Genomic DNA, 20,392 nt, shown 5'->3' on the forward strand with positions numbered 1-20,392 from the left:
AAATAACAAAATTGATAAATTTCATTATTTTCTGTTGTACTGTAGCTTCATAGGGGAAATCTAAATACTTGGTTCTTTATGAACAGATAGAATCTTTAATGCTGTTCCCTTTCTAAATTTATTCTAGAGCTTCTACTGACACACAAAAATACTAATTAGTTTTACAAACTATTCTGGAGAAAGAAAAGTCCATTAAAAATTATTATTGGTACAGGCTGATCAAAACAAGTGTATACAAGTACTACAAATATGATATTACCAAAATGTCTTATATTAAAAAGACATAGGTTGAGAGCAGATACTGATACCTTCATTTGTCAAATTATTATAATAAAAGACACAAAGTCCAAAAATGTATAGTGAATATGCTCAATTGTTACAACTGTGTAGGAAATTCCACTTAATTTTTGCAAAATTTACTCTTTTCAACTCATTGTAAATTGACTAAATACAATTAAACAACCTCAAAAACTTATCCTTAACTCAAGTTGTTACATCAACTTTAATGAAACTTGGTACCATTTCTAAACATTTTACCCAGCCCTAATTTTAATTTATTCCACAAAATTTTGTGCCTACAGCCAAACATATAAACTGAGAAAAATTGTTGAAATAACATTTTTTAGAATTATTTTGCCAAGAACAACTGTTTTAACTTTTATTTACAGACAATTTTAAATTTGTCTTGACATACATGTACGTCTACATATGAACTGGTTCTTTATTTTGACAGTTAGAGCATTTGTATGATGGTTGAAAAAAAAAAGTGATTTCCACATGATTACCAAGTGACCTTCTATACATGAGGAAAAAGCAATAACCTGTACAATAATTAAAATTACATTAGATTAAAAAATAATAATAAATTGAAGGCATTGTGAAGATAAAAGAAAGACTATATAAAATGTGTTTTCCAATGTCTTTGACTCATAACACAAACTGCCTTCAACAGGAAATATTAAAATTACAACCTTCTTTGTACTCAAAGTAGCAACAGTATAGATGATCAGTACAAAAAACAAATGAAAAGAAAAGCAGGTGGAACTACACGTACTTCAACTATGAAACATAAAAAAAGTTTTCTTTCATATTTCATTGACAAAAACTTGTCATAATAGGTGTATACACTAAATATACTAAATCAATTATAAAATTAAAATGAATTAAACTATTAGAAACAGAAATTCACTGGAATCTGCAACTAATCTGACAAGTGCTATTTAAGTAGACATAGCTATCATTTCTTTAAGCAAGAAGTAAAATTCTCATTTTATCCTTATTATATCTGCTGCTTTTTTAATAATAAATTTGACCATCTTAACCTAATGCAAACAAACAAATATATTTAAATCACAAAACCATAATTGTAGACAATAGTCCAAGATCAACTTCGTCCTATTGAAAAAACAAAAATTGTAACACTTACTTTTTTTATTTAAGTAGCCCGTCATGCGAATATCCTTCTTACGTTTAGCTGCACCTGCCTCTCTGTTCTCTTTCAAAGTGGCATAAATATCTTGAGATTTTCGTTGGACTTCTTCAGCCTTACTTAGTCCTCTTGATTCATAAGATGTCTGATATGTTGTTACATACAAAATAAATGTATTAAATACTGTACATTTTAATAATCAAAGTTGTACTACAAGCTTCACAAACACAGCAAAATTTCATGCAAAATTAAAAAATTCTACACCATTGCAGTCCAATCTTTGAAAATAAAACAAGCTATTTATGAATGTTTTTCAAATTATTGCAAGATTTCTTGGGAAACTTGTACAAAAAAAAATGAATTGCTGGAAACACCTTTAACCTATCATGCATAACCTAACATTATAATAAAATTCTGAACATTTTAGTTGCATTTTATTTGTAGGCCATTACTCACGAGTCAGGTACATTACAAAAACTGACAGTTGTTTTTTTGTAAAAATGTAATCTAAACTGAAAATTTTAAACACTAAGTTATAAGTTGTTTTAAGCACTATGGCTTAATATCATCAAAATTTTAATCTCAGAATACTGGTTATATACAACATCCATAAGTTTAAATTTTTTTCAAAGTATTTACCATCGATAATATACGTATTTAAATCTTTTATTCACCAATAATTTTAAAAATCTGAGAAACCATTAATAAACAGTTTTCTACATAAACAAACTACACACTCTGGTAAAATAAGTATATTTACTGCTAGCAAAGGCACATTTAACTGATTCCATGGGTTATGATGCAACCAACAAAGAAAATATTGGCAAAATGTAAAAAACATGTGAGAGTCAATTGAAATATGAAAAAACTGTTAACACTAAACATTTTTTGAAATTTACAGTACACATTTTTGTTTGTAGTTTTGTCATTTATACACAAAAAAAGATAAATGCAAAAGTTGTATTGTCCTCAAAGTCAGAGATGTGATTCATATTACACTGCAATTTTGAAGCAACTGTTGCTCAAAGCCAAGATGGGCTTTAATACTTTTGCCAAAAAGTTAATATCTATTAAAAATGGGCTGATAGTATGCAATATTGTCAGTTACAATTTTGGTGACAACTATCTGGTATTGAAAGTAGATGTTGTCAAGCAGCCAACCACCATTTCTGCCTATGAAATGGACCTTACTACACAAACTTCATATTATCTGTTACATGATATCCAAGAACACTTCATGTTTTAATAAACATAGAACATAGATACTTCAAACTTTTAAATTCAAAGTAAGTATGTTGAATTTTTCTTATAACTACATAAAAGTCTAACAAATAAAAATCTGAAATACTTAAACAGGAATGAGCTCAGGTTTAATATTGAAAACATGACATCTTAAGCTTTAATTCTGTGAGAGTTCTCAATGACTTTTTTTTTTCTTTGCAATTTTTAAGAAAAATCATACGAACATTTGTCCCTTTTTCATTTCCTTTAGCCACCAGTATATTTCTTACAAAATTACTCAGTTAAGAGTAGTCTAAGGTTTCTCATATAAATATATAAAAAAGCTAACCAATTAAACATTATCCTGCATGAATTCTATGCAAAAAGCCAGAGTTGGTTTGTTTTAACCTTTTCGAAATTTTCATAAAAATCATATTGTCTTGAGAACCAACATCACAGAATATTTTAGTGAAACACTGTCTGAAAAAAAAATAAATAAAAGAATATCTCATATTGTGTAATTATGTCTTGCTTAAAACTTCCTATACATATAGGTAAGATTTTGAAACTCAAAAGAAAAATTGTAGAATGTACTGCTACATATCTGCATTATCCCAAACAACACTGCAAGTCATAATTTAATTTGCAAGAAATATATGTGCTTATTTTTGTTAACTTTCTACATCACTTGAAAGTTAAATATACCATGCCAAAACAGAGGAATAGAGCTTCAACAACCTTGTTCTATAGAAATAGAAATCACAAGATAAAAACAAATTAGATTATATTTACTCACACAAACTGCAAAACAATTTCAGAATTTACAACTTCAGAATTTCAATTTATGAACTATGAAAGCACACCTTTATTACTGTATACATTAAGTATCTAACTCAGAACATAAGTTTTTGACAGCAAGAGGACTTGTTGCACAAGTTCTTTTCTACCTACAAAAGCAAACAGTCTCAACTGAAACATTTGCTCTATTTTATGAGCAAATTTTTAACATTTAAAAACAGGAAATAGGTTTTGTTTAATAACTCTTTCCATCCAAGAGTAAAAAGCCATGCCTAGGGTAAAATCATATAAAAGTGGTGACAAATACATGAATGATCACTAACACATAGGTTAAATAAAGAAAATTCCAAACTTCAATTTTTTTATTCAATTTTAAACTCCATAAGCTTATTATGACCCTACTCAGCACAATATCCTTAAAGGTTCATACAGTGCAATTCTGAAAATCATTCTTTTTTTGTTGGTGTTAAGGATAAAGCTACACAATGCATTATATCTGATGTATCTACCACATTGATCAAAACCCAATTTTTAGAATTTTATGCTTGTAGACTTAACATGGAGCCTCTGAAGAAGGAGCTATACCCACACACACACACACACACACACACACACGGAGCCTTGTAAAATTATTCACTCCCCTGCAAAGTTTCCACATTTTAAAACTTTAAAATGGGATTTTAGATTTAGAATCTACACAAAGTACTTCAAACTGAGAAACTAAAATAATGCTGATATTATGCAAGTTAGATTTTCAAAGAAGATTAGAATATTCTCAATTGAATAAGTTTTCAATCTCCATGCTATGGTAACACTAAATCAATTCAGTTGCAAAAGACTAGTATGAAATGTCAGAAAGTTGTTCGTGATGATGAGAAACCCACTGGAAATAAAACTGTATTCTCAAGACAGCTGATATGGGTATTAAAACTTTAATTAAAATAAAGTACAGCACAACATTTCAACCTTCTTAAATCATCTTTAGGTTAACAAAGAGGTCAGAAAATTACTATAATAGTCTCTCTCTTTGTGTAATAAAAGTGGTTTAACTTAAGAGCAAATGCATCTGTTCAAGCCATAACTCACACAATAATATGACAATCCAACCATGAAGACAAAAAAGCCCTCCAAACAAGTCAGGAGTAAACTGTTGGAGTAGCACAGATCAGAAAAAGGTTACAAAAACATTTCAAAGTCATTAATTATCCCTTTGAGTATGGTAAAGTCTGTCATTAAAAACTGGAATATGCTTTATAGCATCCAGTCACTACCTAAATCAGGCTGTCCTTTTAAAATAAGCAGCTAGGCAAGCAGAAAACTTGTTAGAGATAGGACTCGGTGTTCATACATTGACAATATCTCAGTCTACACAGACGAATGGCAAGAAAAAAAGCCATTACTGGAAGAGAATTATCTCATAAAGTGTTTGTAACAAAGCATATAAATGATACTACAAACACACAGTAAAAGTTTTTGCAGTCAAATGAGACAAAAATTAAGTCTTTTGGTTTAAAATCAAAAAGTCATGTCTGAAATAAGCCCAACACCATTCCAACTTCAAGTATGGTGGCAGCAGCAACATGTTATGGGGATGATGGATGGTGAAAAGTAAAGGTGAATCCTAAGGAATTAGGATTCACTGGCTGACCCAAGTCAGCCAAAAATCTAAAACTGGGTCCAAAATTCACATTTTAGCAGAACAAGGACCCAACGTATAAGGCCAAATCTACACCAGAATGGTTTTAAAAGAAGAAAATGAACGTTCTGGAGTGGCCCAGTCAAAGTCCTGACTTGAAGCCAATATAAAATTTGTGGTGAGATTTGAAGACTGCAGTCCATCAATGATCCCTAATGAACTTGTCAGAATTGAAGCAATTTTTCAGGAAGAATAGACCAAGAATTACACAATCTTACTGTGCAAAGTTTATAGAGACCTATCAAAAGAGACCCTCAGCATTAATTGCAACCAAAGGTGCTTCTATCAAGTACTGACTTAGGGACTAAATAGTTATGCAATCAGTAAATTTCAATTTACATATTTTCTTTGCTGACATTCAACCTCTTTCACACATAATAATGTGAAGTTTGATTATTAGAGTTTTGAATACAAAGTTTATTTAAAACCCTGATGATATCAAAATATGACATTATTGTTAGGGTGTGAATACTTTAAAAAGGCATTATACACACACACACACACACACGTATGTATAGATTTAAATTCCTTTACTTTTTTTTTTTAGCTAAGTGAATATCTTCAAAAACATTTCTCTATTTAACAGATTTGTCCAGTAAATCAGATAATAGCAATAATTAACTTCTCATATTTTACTGTTTTTAGGTATCATTTTTATGTTATCTTTGTTCAACCATATTTTACATGACCTTTAAAGATAACAGACAAAAAATTTTCAATATAATAGAAAAAAAACTTGACCAGTCAGTTGTTTTACAGTTTAATGGTTTATCGTATCTAATAACTGACAAGTATAATATATGTAAATACAACTAAATGTTTTTTCTAAGTTTATTTAATTATTTAAAAATTTCATTTTTACATGCTTTACATTTCAAGGTGAGCTTTTGATGTTCAATCAGCATTAAAACACAATTTACAGAAAATACAAAATACCTATTTATGTTGTGAGCAGTTTAAAAACAAATCATGGCTGAATAACTTTCACTGTGTTTATCATACACACTACACCTAAAGCTTACCTTGAGGACTGGTTCACCCAGAGTGTGCCCTTCTACAATCTGTTCATTTTTGTATCGATTAATGACTGCTTCCAAACTGTTGAAATAAACAAACTTAGTAAGTAAACAGATTATTTTTACCCAATACTTTCAAAATGTTTATATATATAAATCACTCATATCAAAACATCAATTGTTATGCTACAAAACACCTTACCCAGAGAAGCGTGATCTGTTGATTAATGCTTAAGGTATGGCTGACATACTATTATGTTCTTTTCAGAAGAAACTTGTACAGGGTAAAAAAGCTGTCAAAAATAGTTATCAGTTGTACTGTGCTGTAATGTCACATAAACAAGTGATCTACAGCTCAGGATCACATTTATTGATAATGTTAATCACTGCTTAAAAGTACTTTCACAAACAATGTAGTAACTTACTAAGAAGGATTTAAAACATGCAAATGCAAACATTAAAATCATGTTTTAGGATATTCTGATACCACATATCTATTATGTTTGAGTGATACAAATTATTACCACATTTAAATAACACTTAAATTCCCTGAAATAATAAATCCTCCTACCTATCAAAACACCTTCCTCCCATTAAATATCTGTTTCCTCGATGTTCAATACGAAAGCGTTGAATAGTATTGTTGATATGAAAGAATAAGGAATAATTCCCAGGAGAGTTGTCTGATGGGCGAACTAAAAAGCTACCCGGTCCCACTTCAGGCGGTTCAGTAACAAGAAAACAAAAATAAATTGAAGCATTCATTTAATAGTAATTCACCCTTCTTATGGCTGGTTCCAAAGACCTCTTTTTCACATATACTTAGGTAGATGGTTTGGAACCACCAAAATAAAATTTTGCATCAATTACTGGTCCTAGAATTAGATCATAATTACACATTGTTTTTACTACAATTTATTCAAGTTTCAATATTATGTAATAAACAGACATTAAAACACACTCAAAAAAGGCTAAATCAGTTATATGATCCCATGACAAGTGACACAAATGTAAAATTTCATTTTATAAAGTTCTAGTAAGCTACTTGATGAAGTAGCTATTATTATGAACAGAAACACCTTATGCTACATGTGGACTTTACATCTAGACCAGACTCCTCAAAGTTCAGTCACAGACATTCCCAATCTAGAAATGCTTACCAGAGAAAGGACATACAGTCTGCACCATTCACCATCTAAATGGCTATCCTTAACAAATAAAGGGATTGACAATCTTGTTTATTACACCACACAGTTAAAGTAGAGATCGAGTTTGGTAGCTTTACAACTAAAACCTTGGGCTTTCTGTTCCACAGCATGACATGCTAGTTACTAGGCCATGCCTAGCCTCACTTCTTGAATAGTGAAGCAATCCAGTGCAAAATGTAAATCAGAACAATATCAAACTAAATACTTGAACACTAGTCAACCTCAAATTTTTCTCTGCATTTCTATTTGATATTTTACCATATTTTTTCACTGGATCTGCTCCAAGTCAAATTAGTAAAAAAACTGCACACCAGAATAATATTAAACTAAAAGTATGAACATTAGATAAATACAGTAAAAAATACGTACCAAAACGATATTCGTTGCAATACGAAACAATTTTAGTGAAACATTTATACGAGAGCAACAATAATCTCAACTATTCAAATCATGTAAAAAAACATGTAATGAAATGATAATTTCAACATCTAAATCGCTAGTAAAATCCAGTAGGAAATGTATTCTGAAAGGATTAATAATGTATACACACTATTCAAAGAACAAAAAATACACAATTATAATTTGAGATAAAAACATTAACTTTAAGATCAAATCATTTTTAGCATGTGTATTTAGCTTTTCAAATGTGAATTTTAGGATATGAACCTAAAAAAAAAACACATGTAAATGAACAAAGTTTGAGTTTTTTCAAATAAAATTCTAGAAAAAATTACCATAATAAATATTTTGTACTAGTGATTAATATCCATAGAGTATCATTTAAAACTGTATAATTCTAAATTTCAAATGGAATACGAATATATCTTTTCTAGGAATCCACTAAAACTGATCATAGTTACATATACAAATATTAACTTTTATGAATTACAAAGAAAATCTGTCTTACCTGATGTTAAAAGTTCAGCTCCTGTATTTGATAATAAAGGTGCAAGGATACTGCATGCACTTTTAACTAATACTATTGTTTGGCCATAAGATACACAACAACTCAAACTTTAAAAATAAAACTTTAAATAAGTCTTTTTTTTTTCTAATGAGAAACAATGATTACTTTTGAGAATTCTAAGAATCCTAATTAAAAGAGAACATAGAAACTCAATGTTCCTATAACATAATTTTGTTTCTCTTGTAACTAAAGATAGCAATAATCAATCCTTGAATTTAATGTCTCCGAGTTGGACCAGTTATGAAGAAATTCAACCCCATCATTATTTCTGGACATGAACAAATGAGAAAAACAGGGAAAGGACTTTTGTAATAGTGACATTTTATTTATAAATATGGCACTGTATTTTTCTCATTGGATTCATAAATTCATAATGTTAAATAACTTGTTTACTAAACAGTTCAGAGGAATAAATCAGTAGCATTATTACTATTTAATCTAAAAACAATGACAAACGTAGACTATTTGTTGAGTGTAAAGAAAAAAACTTAAACAACACATATTAATGAAGCACAATTTCAAATTTCTTAATTGAAAATTACAGCTTGGGTGATCCCATTGCTCTTATACAGTTTCTTAAAGAGTTCCAGTTAATATGGAATATGTTTAAGCTTACCCACACAATTTTAATTTATTATTATTTATTTCTATAATACCTTAAACACTACTAGGCTATAGTAATGTTTATGTTTTTCCCTATCAAGATTCTGCTCTCCACAGCAATCATTATACTAAACCAAACCTACAAAATGACTATGATGGTTATAATACACATTTTTCACAGTTTAACAATAATTATGATAACTCTGAACTTTCTTATGTAAAAATTAATAAGATTTCGTTAAATATTATAAGTATTTTGTATACAAAGAATAAGATTGGTTTAATTCAATATTTTCATTAAAGATTTGTTATTTTTGTATGGTATTTACTTGCACCCAGACTCTGAAATTTCAACTTGAAGTATTATCATCGATGTACAGTGTGGTGAAGTTTTTAAAATTAAAAACTAATAAAATGTGCACAACAATAATGCTAATAGCATTTGACAAGTTCTCTGTGCATTTTTTCTTTTTTGTTTTTGCTCCAAGATATTAGATAACTTTGTGTTGAAGGTAGGCAGAATCTATTTAAAAATCTATCTCTACATGTAATCACTTTTGTTGTGCAACATGTCAGACACATCAGTTTACCATCACATAATAAAATTGTACTATTATAATTATCATATTAAAGCCCATTTTAAATATAACACTCCACAAAAGTCACAAGTTGTTTAATCCTCACTTCTTCAGAAATGCTACAACAAACAATGTTTTCTACAAAATTATTCTGTGTTAAAGGTTTATAACAATCTTTCAAAGAATCTAATCTAAAACAACCTGACAAAACAGTAGAAACATACTTTTTGCAAGTTTCTCTACAGCAGCTTCCTTTGTGATATTTCCATGAAACCATGGGTAGATTTCGTTGGCATCAACATCATCATCCTACAGGAGGGGAAAAAAAACAAACAATAAAATTTAATTTGCTATGACATATATAAAATTATCATGTATTACATTTCTAAATTAAATATCTAAATAATGATTTTACTATCATACACAATGTTAAGATGCAACCAATATTAAAACAACAATGAATGTATTTCACTTCTTGTGCACAAGGAATACACTTCAAAATCAATAGTTAAAATGCTGCAGAGACTAAAATAACAAAAAAAAAAAAGTTCCTCTATGACTGAACTTACCTAACTGAGGATGAATGGGGGTGAAGTTCTAACATTTGACATCACGTCAATTAATAAAATATTTTTATACCAGAACATGCAGCCTTTTAATACACAGTCACAACGTGTCCACCGTTTACTGCATGCAATTGACCATCCCAAAATGAAAACATAAAATTTTTTGTCAAAATGCAAAAACATGTGGGAGCTTAAGAAACAAAAAAATTTATGTTCTGTAGTTCAGCAACACGCTTCAATGAGAAGAGGTAATGAATTTTAACTATTTCTTGTAGATAAAAAGCTCAATTACTTCACCAGTAACACTTCATCAGTATTTACTAAGCCTTGCTGACTGAAGCAGCTACAAATACCAATAATTGTTAACTGATATTTAACTGTAACTGAAAAAAAAAAAAGACATTCCCAGTTGTGATGAGAAACTGACATTAATTTGTTTCTTTTTGAAATGCAAAAATAATATGTTCAAAACAGAAAATTATTTTACCTGCATTTTAGTATTAGTAAGCTGTTTATAAAAGGTTTTGAGAAGAGACTTAATATTTATTTAGTTATCATTACACAAACATATGAATTTTTGAGAGTGACTAAGTTTTTCAATTTTTTCTACTGTGGCTTCTTTTGTAACATTGTCATAAAACTATGGGTAGATTTCATTAGCATCAATATTTTATTCTGGCTTAACAGCTATATAAAGTTTCATATTCCCTTTCTATTGTATCATGTACTAATCACTAAACATGTGGTAAAATAATTCTCTTATTTTCACATCTTCATCTCACCCAGTGAATTTATGTTATAGCTGACAAAAATGTTCTACAATATTTTTAGTCTAATACCTTTATAAATTATTTGTTAACCACAACAAATTTCACTTTATATACATATGTGCATATTTATTCAAACCTCAGGATCACAAACCATGAACTTCATCAGACTTATGGTCAAACATTGATGACACTGATCTTACTCTTTAACCTAACTGTTTATAAAACACCAGTATTAAGTTATTTACTGGGACTTATCTTCAAGTATTAACTATGAGCATTATTAAAACCTACAACAGCAGTAATGCTCTGGAATTATAAGCTAAAAAACTGTACTTTTACAGCATTTAGATGATAGATTAACATATAAAACTGGGAAAATAGTTGTGTATTAACTGGATTACCCTTAATTAAGCCAATTTTTCCTGATAGTCACCTCTAGCCAAGGTACATTCATTTAATTGGTCACACGTCTCTGAAGGTAGAAATATTAATATGTTTGTGACATAGGTAATTTTTCTAATTATCTAAAGAAATGTAAAGACTCATTGTGAACTATATCTTAGATACTGCTTAGTTTATGGCTTTATGTGATGTTTTATGACAGAATGACTGTATTGACAGCTTTCTCTGAAGTGCACCACTGGTAGTACACTGCATTCTGCATTTACTCATTTAAGCTTTGGCTGTTGTGCTCCTAGGAGGTGCACATTATGATTTAAATAACAATAACCAAACTATCTTAATATTTATTTTTTTAGTAATTTTGCCATTTTCCAACAAGAATTATAAATATTTCACAATGTTATGGCCATAAAATAGGGAGATCAAATAAAACAATTCCTAATGTAGTGATAACAGTTCAAGAATTGTGATAGGAATCTTACTATGTGTTTGGAGTGCCTCAATGACAAAGATACATGAAAATTAGAACAATATCAAATATTCATCATCTATCCTTTTTACAAATTTTCATAAAATGCTTTCTAAAAAAAAAAAGTAATTAGTTCTTTGCTCCACTTACTCACTTTGAAGATTGTAGCCTTATTATATTATAGTTTTCATAAAGTTTATTTTTTTTACTTATGAAAAAAGATTCACTTTACTTGTGCTTCAGTTACTCACAATTAAGATTTAATACCAATTTCTACATGTTAATTTTAAAACAAAAAGTGATTTCGTCATGTAAATTTGCTTTATTTCAGTTGTCTTTCAACATTGCACCTGTGCTTCACCAGTGGTACATGATAGAAGGCTTGGCTTTATTATAACCATCTTTATAAAATAAAGAGTTTCATATTGGACTTTGGAAATATTGAATTTTGAATTCAATAATCTTTAGTTTTGGACTATGGTTAAAAATACCACAACTGTACATATTTTGTTCCACTTTGATATAATTTACTAGCACAATAATATAATTTGCAAATTTAAACTTTGAAGAAAAAGAAAATTGTCATTTCTGGCAAAATCTTATATATCTCACTTATCCATTTGAATCTTTCACAACATGCACTATTGTGAAGTTGTTTTCCTTTCTATATGACATGCATATACAAACACAAAAAATTATGAATCTCCAGTGGGGTTCATAAACACTTTGGTTTCCTACAATATTTTATACTGTTTCCCTAAAGAAAATATATCTATTCAAAAGTTTAAAAGATGCTTAATGCTAAGAAATTAGCTGTATAATATTCTATATGGTTGAGTAACTCAAACTAATCAGCCATCATTATTTATATCATGTAAAAATATCATGAGTGAATTTTCCAACAAACACTCAAATCCTGGTATTATCTACTTACCAGTTCTTCTACTAATTCCTGAAAAATCAAACCACTTTCTTGTGTCCTGTGTAGTGTTGCCCACAGCCAACCATCACCCATGTCATTTTGTATGGTGAAAATATCTCCTTTCTGAAAACTGAAATTCAGAAAATGATTTAGCCAACAAAGAACTGAAGAAATTTACTAGAGAATGAATCTTTTAAAATTCAGTTAGCACCAGAAAATTGTACCACAGGTTGATCTTCCCTGAAAATATTCCTAAAAACTATTAATGTATCAAGTCCTAATCAATAAAACATGAGAAACAGTAATTATATTTTTACAAAATGCCAGTCTCGTACAACGAAATCAATTTTATGTTTTAAATGGTAAAAATGATCAAACATATTTATAGGCTGATACCTTTTATCAAACTTCTGTTACTAAAAATGAACTTTTTTTTTATGTTTAAGCCAACATCTTTAACTAAAACATTTCATCTTGGCTTAAAAGCGTAAGGTTCTGTGTTCTCTTTCTTTTGTAATTACTGGAATTTCATCTTCAATTATGATTTTCTTTTTCCTTGATTTTTTTTACAAAGTGCTTATTTTAAATACACTTTATTGTGAAAATTTGAAATACAGAATTTTATAATCCAGTATTAAAAGTTAAATAATAAAAAATGTTATGCAATATACGTTTAATTTATTGAAATATTATATTCAGACTTTCTGAGGATTATTAATAATGATGGTTACTTCCAGACAGTATAATTATTTGTACTGCAGACTTAATTCTTATCAAAACCCTCTAAAGAGGGTTCCAGTACTGTAACATGTTTATAAAACAGAAGTTTAGTAATGCTCATTTTATAAGCCCTTCCAATCTATTATCCACAAACTCTGTAACTTCATTTCAAGTGCATTTGGAAATACAACATGTATCAGTCACATAATTAAAGAAGAAAGCAAGAGCAAGATAAGTCAACTGTACACTTTGGAAGAGGATAACAACCTTGGTACAGGATGACAAACTAGTGATATAAGATGCAAGGGACATCAAGAGTGAACAAATCTGAACACAGACAGACATCCACACAATTAGAGGAAAATATTTTTTATGGAGAGATGATATAAGGAACAGGAAGAAGAACGAGGGCAAAGAAGATGACACTCAGATTCTAATCAGGGAGAACAGTAGGACATAGAAGACAGCAAAGGTAGAAGGAATGAAACAAAATGATGAGAACCAGAAAAGTGAAGACACAGCAAAATCTTGGGAAACAGAAGGTGGTTGGCAGTACTGCACAATAACCAGCAATAAGGAAACCAACAATCCCTTGTTGGAAAACTAGGTAAGGAATGAAGTCAGGTGCAGGGGAGTACAATATGATGGAAGAAATCCATGAAAAAAAGACCAATAACTGTAAACATACCCCTTCCATCGGTAAAATGGGAAAGCAGCCTTCCAGGATTGATCATCCCTTTTGGAAAAGGATCAGACAAAAGCCATACTAGAAGACAGAGCACTAGAAGAGAAGGACGTAGCATGCCTGAATGCGATTGTCTGAAGAGGGTGGGTGATAAGGAAAAAAAAAGGCATTAGTAGTAGTAGGTGCAGAAGTAGAAATTACAGTTGCATTGGCCAAAGTGCATCTACCAAGAGGACTCAATATGGAGTAACTTGTGTCATGGTGATGATATGAGAAAGAAGACAGATGGGAAAATATATATAAAGTGAATGTACAAATTCAGCTCTGGATTATAATGAGTCACGAAGGCTCCCGAAGACATCTTGCCATAAAAATGGAGCAATACACAAGTCCTATAAGGAAGTTAGGAGTAAACAGACACAGAATAAGAAAGTGACTCAACCCAAAAAATTCCAACAAGAAAGGAGCCATGTTTGGAAGAAAAGGGTGGAATAATACAACAGTACAGAAATCTCAACCAAAAACCACTCAAGGAAACAAGGAAGGTCTAGGACATCAGACAACAAAAGGTGAATGGAGGAGGGAGGATAAGGGAGAACTGAAGTTGGAAAAAACATGTCTGAAGTATCGGGATCAAAACCCCAAAGAGGTAGATGAGAATTCAACTGCTGCAAGTCCAATAAATGAAACTCAGACTAATAGTAAGCATAAGCATGAGCTTCCATATTATGTGTAATTTTTAGGCATACTGACCCCAGAATGTAATTGGTCTATAAACTTATTGGCACGAACCCAAACATTTCATGAGGTAGGAGGCTGTCAAAATTATCATCTTCTTGTTCAAGTACCAGACAGGACAGGATAATCTTAAGGCAAATGTGAAACCTATACAAAAGTAGTCAACATCCAAAGAAACAAGGCTGTAACATTCTCCACTGATAACTGTAGACCCAAAGCCAATGTAAATGAAGTAAGGGTAACTGCTGTAGGACTAACAGTAGTAGTCACAGAAACATTAAACACTGAATTCATAACAACTATGAGTAGAAATAGTAAAAAAAAAAAAACAACCACAAAGGTAAGTAAAAATATGACAAAATACACGTAATATTACAATGTACAAATAAAGAGTCAGAGAACTGAAGTTCAACAAACTAAAAATTAAGTTCTCCAATAAAAAAATGATTGATTTAAATTCTGCTGGTAAAAAAAAACACATCTAAACACAACAAGTGCCAATAGAGAAACAAAGCTGAGCTAAACTGAATAGAGAGAGAGTCAACAGTGATAAAAGTTGTATCACACTTACGATCACAAAGTTGCCTCACCTAAATACAAGTGAGGGTAGGAGGGAGTGTTAAGGTTAGTGGTGAGCATATAGATAACAGTACAAATCAAGAAAAACTGTTATGTGAGAGGAGGTACAATATCACATCAGAAACCTTTAGTACAAAAGATGCTTTGAGCCAAATGGTCAGATCAAAATGGCAAAATACTCAACTCATTTTTAAGAGACACCAAATCTGGGGATACTTTCTGGGTATTGTGACATGTATTAAAACTCAACAAGATGACAGTACTGGTAACTTTAAGTGTCTATAAGCACACATAAAACCTTAACACATAAACCCTGTTGTTTGAGAGGGAGCTCTGAGGGATGACAGGTCCATTCCCCAAATACCTTATCCTTTGCAATGCACATTACTATCTACACCTACCACCTTCTTTACGTGTATGGTGTTGTTGCTACTTCTCTACACCTAATTTCATTTCTACAAAGTTAGTGAAGTTTAAAAAAACTTTCCACTGATGTGTGCTCATTATTCTTTTCATTACATAGATTAGCAATAATGTGCTTCCCTATACAAGTTATTATTTTCTATATAGTAAAATGTATATAAAATCCTTCGAGTAGTTAGTGGAATTAATTAGAATATTGACAATATCTTTATAGCCAGTAAAACTCATGCATCCTAACTGTAATGCTGGAGGTCATAAAACTGAAACAAATTATTTTGATAGTGCCAAGTTTGGTCAAGAAATTTGAGCAAATAACTTCTGTAGTTTTACAGTTTGTTCAAGGAAATTAAACAAATGTTTTCAATAGTATCATGATTTGATTAAAGAACTGAAAAAATGGGATGAAAATTAGCAGTAGTTAACTGAAAAAGACATTGTGTTTCAGTGTTAAGCCAACAAACAATAAAGAGCAGTCACTTTTTCTAAGTTGATAATCCAGACATGATTATGAATATTCAGATCAGTTGTAAGTAATAGTCAAAATTATTTTTTATTGTAAAAAAACATAATACAATTATCAATCAATTAGCCATTTTCTGGTAACTTTTATATTTCTCTCATGTGCATTTTTAAATGGAGTTCTCAAAGATTAAAACAAGTAACAACAGTATACTGAATTAGTGTTTATTTTTTTACTATACATTTTTTATTTCACATTAGGAAATTTAATTATTATCAGAAACAGATGTAAAATACGATAGTACATTAAGAAACATGAAATTGACAGGTTGATGCTCCTTGAAAATTTGTGTTAACTGACCAGTTATACTCATTTAAGACAATGCAACTTATTTTTTTTTTCTTTTGATAGTGACTAGTACATTTGTGAATAACATCTAAAGTGAAATGAAAAATTCACCAGTGACCAAAAAAAAAAAAATTTTTATCCCTGTTTACTTGCATCCTAACTTGGTTAAGGATCCAAGAAAAAATTATCTGCTGTTAAACGATTTCTAATCATAGAATTTAATTAAAGTACTGGGACACAGAAAATAGCCTCTAGTTTCTGTTATATATTACTATTCTTATGAAACTAAGTTATGAGTAACAACTATTTACGCATTATAAAAAACAGTAAATTATAATATTACCTTAAAACCATATAAACAGTTTAATACAGTAGCTGCTGTGATGTCTGGGCATCATCAACAGCCAATGATGATAAGAGTGTTAATGCAACAATGTTCCATTTTCAATTTAAACAATAGCAATAACAATTTCATGTAAAACATGAAATTTTTACTTTTTTAACTTATGACAATCCCATGCATCATGAACACAAACAAATGCTAAATGCACACATGTACGTCTTCAGCAGTAACATTTTAAAATGTACTGTTCTAGATAAAAATTACACAAACCTTATCTCATCTGTGTCAGGCATCTTGCTATAAGGAAGTACTGCAACAAGTCGTTTTTTGTCATTGACAGGCTGAAACATCAAATGTCAAAATTTTACTTAACAACAAGTACAAATAACTATTAAAAAGGTTTCAAAATCAAAGAAAATACCTGCATTGTTTAAATGGTACACTGCTTTAATAGCACTTATAACTAGTAAATTTCTTCTGATTTTTTTAATACTGATTTTATCATGCAAGACAAAAAAATATGTTGTGTTTTATATATAGCAACCAACCAATACCCTAGATACAAATAATACAAGTACATTCAAATATGAATATAATAAAAACTGGAGTAATGTAAATAACTATATTAAAAAGTTATGGAGATGCTAAATCTTTTTGGTTCAAAAATAGATTTTAGTTCAATAATAAAAGACAAATATTCTAGTTTTTCATTCAAGATCAACTTATGAAACTTATATACTAAAAAGTTCATACTGATGTTATAAATTATTATTACACAATTCATAACATTTTGTGAAAGAAATAGTTTGAAATATTAAAGAAATTACATGTGTTCAAAAGATGACAACTGCTAAAACCAGACGACATTAAAAATATCTAAAACAAATGCAATAGAATTTTGACAATGACAAATCATTTAAGAAATCTCAGTACAAATGTGTTACTTCAGTGGAAGAATAAAAGTATCTCAACTAGAATCTTACTATACCCAAGTAATATCTAAGGGAAACATAATAACTACCTCAATTAGAATCTTACAGTACTTCAAGGGGACAATACAATCACCTCAGTCAGGATCTTGCAATGCCTGTGTCTTACCTCATGAGTTCAATATAATTATCTCAACGAAGATCTTACTGTGCCTAAGACTTACTTCAGGAGGTGCAACTGGGTGAACAAGTCGTTCCTTTTTAAGTAAGTCAGACCAACTAGTGTAGTATCCAATAAGATCAGAAAGAGAATCAAACTGTCTCCCACCAATATAGTAATCTCCACAAACTGCTGTAATTCTGTATACATACCAATAACACATTTTTAAAAATCAATCTCTAAAGAAACATTATTCAAAAACTTGAATTTTTGTATCAGTTATATATTTATATTATATTATATATCAGTTATATTCCATCAATACAATATAATTAGTTTCACAACTGTTTTCACTAAATACACAGGTATCTAAAATAATCTTAAAAGTAATTATTTTGGTTCTAGAAAGCTGACCAATATTTGACAAAATATACGATATGGGAAAGAAAATTTTAGAAGTAACAGATATACAACAATAATATTAGTTATGCAAAATTTATTTCAAAGAAACATTCGTAACAACATGTAATTTTTAAATTCTTTTTTTGTTTAAGTAACTTTAAAACAATGATTAGTGGTACTTTGCTGTTGAAAGTTTCTTGGGTTTTTTTCATTAGTCTCACTTTTCCAATATTTGCTACAATTGTGGAACACAATTCAAACATCAGAAAGTAATTCTTATGCTTCCTCTTATTAGCAACTACAAAGTAAAAAGGTGTTTCATATGCAATACACGTAGCTGTTGTGACCAAGATGTGATATACAATGAAAAAAAAGAGAGAGCAGAGGAAGTTTCTGCAAAATAAAATGCAAGAAAAACTAAGCTAAAAGATAAAAACTTCTTCAAAAGATAAAAGCTGTTGTTGCCTTGAATCTTGAAGATGGTGATTTAAATGTTAATACACTGTTTCTTTGGCTGACAAATTTTGTGAAGGTCATCTTGTATACTTTGTCTGTTATTACCTTTATTTAACATACATTAATTTGCTGCTTACATTAAAATATCTAATTAATTATGAAGCCAACTTTGCATCAAAAATGCACATGCTCCTCAAACTGATAACCAGTTTGGAAGCTGTATCAAAACTAGTTTTAGTTGGGTTTTTTTGCTGCTTTCTGATTCTTTAAGCCCAAGTCTATAGACTACATCAATGAAACAATAAAAATTAGTACTATCAGATCTGATGATGTGAAAGTTTAGAGACTTTGACCCTATTAAGTTACAAATGTAGGGCTATAAAAAGTTAAACTTAAAGTAAATCATGAATTTTAAACAAAACATGTGAAAGTGTAAGTTCATATATTAGATCAAATTTTCAGCAATTAAAACAAATGCATGCTTGGTTTTACTAAGTTGAACTAAATATTGAGAACTGTGTAGAATGCCACTAAATGTTAACAAATTATTTAAATCATAGTTATAAATATGATAGTGAACCTTAAGTCGTGTAAATAAATAAATTAGGTTAAAAACAAGCTTTATAATTTATATTTAGACTTGTACAACCAAAATTATTTAATGACAAGGCAAATTATTGTATACTCTTCATAAAAAGAAATGCAAAAGGGATATTTTTTTTTATTTTAAAGAGAAATATATGTAATAATGTTACAAGCTCAGAGTATGTGATGTTAAACGTGTTAAGGCACTGATTGTCAGACCAAAATGACAATAAAAGTTGTGCACTTTGAAAACGGAGGAAAACATCGAATTTTTCGCCAAAACGCATGCGTGTCCAATAAATTTGTTTGAGAGATCTGCATGTTCTGCAAGTGCAACATGAGCAAAATCCCTATAAAAGTGTCGGGTTCTCGGTTTCCATAGCTCAGTGTTGAGCCACCGACACGCAATACAGTTACGCCAAGACTGACTGAAGCACAACTCAACAACGCCATTGGTCGCTTGAAAGCAGGCGAATCTCAATCAGATGTTGCCAGAGCTGTGAATGTCGACCCAAGAACGATCACAAGGCTATGGAATCGTCACCAACAACATGGATCAACTCGTGACCGTCCACGATCTGGCAGACCTCGTGTGACCACGCCCGCACAAGATCGCAACATCCAGTTACGTCACCTTCGGGATAGAACCACCACTGCAACGTCTACTGCCTCAACCATACCAGGGCTGCGTAGGATTTCCGATCAGACCGTACGCAACCGTCTACAAGATTCTTAGGCCCGATGTGCAACCCATCATGGTGAACGTCAACAACGTTTTTCAACATGACAACGCCCGTCCTCACACAGCCCGACTCACCACTGTCTTCTTGAGACACCACAACATCAGCGTTCTTCCCTGGCCCTCCAGTTCACCAGATTTAAACCCCATCGAACATCTTTGGGATGAGTTGAACCGACG

At 30.4% G+C, this 20,392-nt stretch overlaps 1 protein-coding gene across 10 annotated transcripts in view; it reads right to left on the minus strand.

The window, feature by feature from the left end:
* Nucleotides 1-20,392, minus strand: part of LOC143249470 (ras GTPase-activating protein 1-like) — an 83,934-nt gene that overhangs the window by 56,753 nt on the left and 6,789 nt on the right. For 8 of the 10 annotated variants that reach the window (XR_013027794.1, XR_013027792.1, XR_013027789.1 and 5 more), the window contains exons 3-9: nt 18,095-18,230; nt 17,212-17,282; nt 12,658-12,775; nt 9,741-9,825; nt 6,732-6,888; nt 6,167-6,242; nt 1,427-1,574 (exon numbers count right to left, since the gene is read on the minus strand). Coding sequence is in view for 2 of the 10 variants with exons in the window: in XM_076499373.1 (XP_076355488.1) it covers nt 1,427-1,574; nt 6,167-6,242; nt 6,732-6,888; nt 9,741-9,825; nt 12,658-12,775; nt 17,212-17,282; nt 18,095-18,230 (791 nt within the window). In the remaining 8 variants the exon portion in view is untranslated. The remainder of the gene's footprint in view (nt 1-1,426; nt 1,575-6,166; nt 6,243-6,731; nt 6,889-9,740; nt 9,826-12,657; nt 12,776-17,211; nt 17,283-18,094; nt 18,231-20,392) is intronic. The other 2 variants (XR_013027795.1, XM_076499374.1) reach the window with 1 other exon arrangement.

Source organism: Tachypleus tridentatus, chromosome 4 (assembly GCF_004210375.1).
Source record: "Tachypleus tridentatus isolate NWPU-2018 chromosome 4, ASM421037v1, whole genome shotgun sequence".
In the NCBI taxonomy this organism is placed as follows: Eukaryota; Metazoa; Arthropoda; class Merostomata; order Xiphosura; family Limulidae; genus Tachypleus; species Tachypleus tridentatus.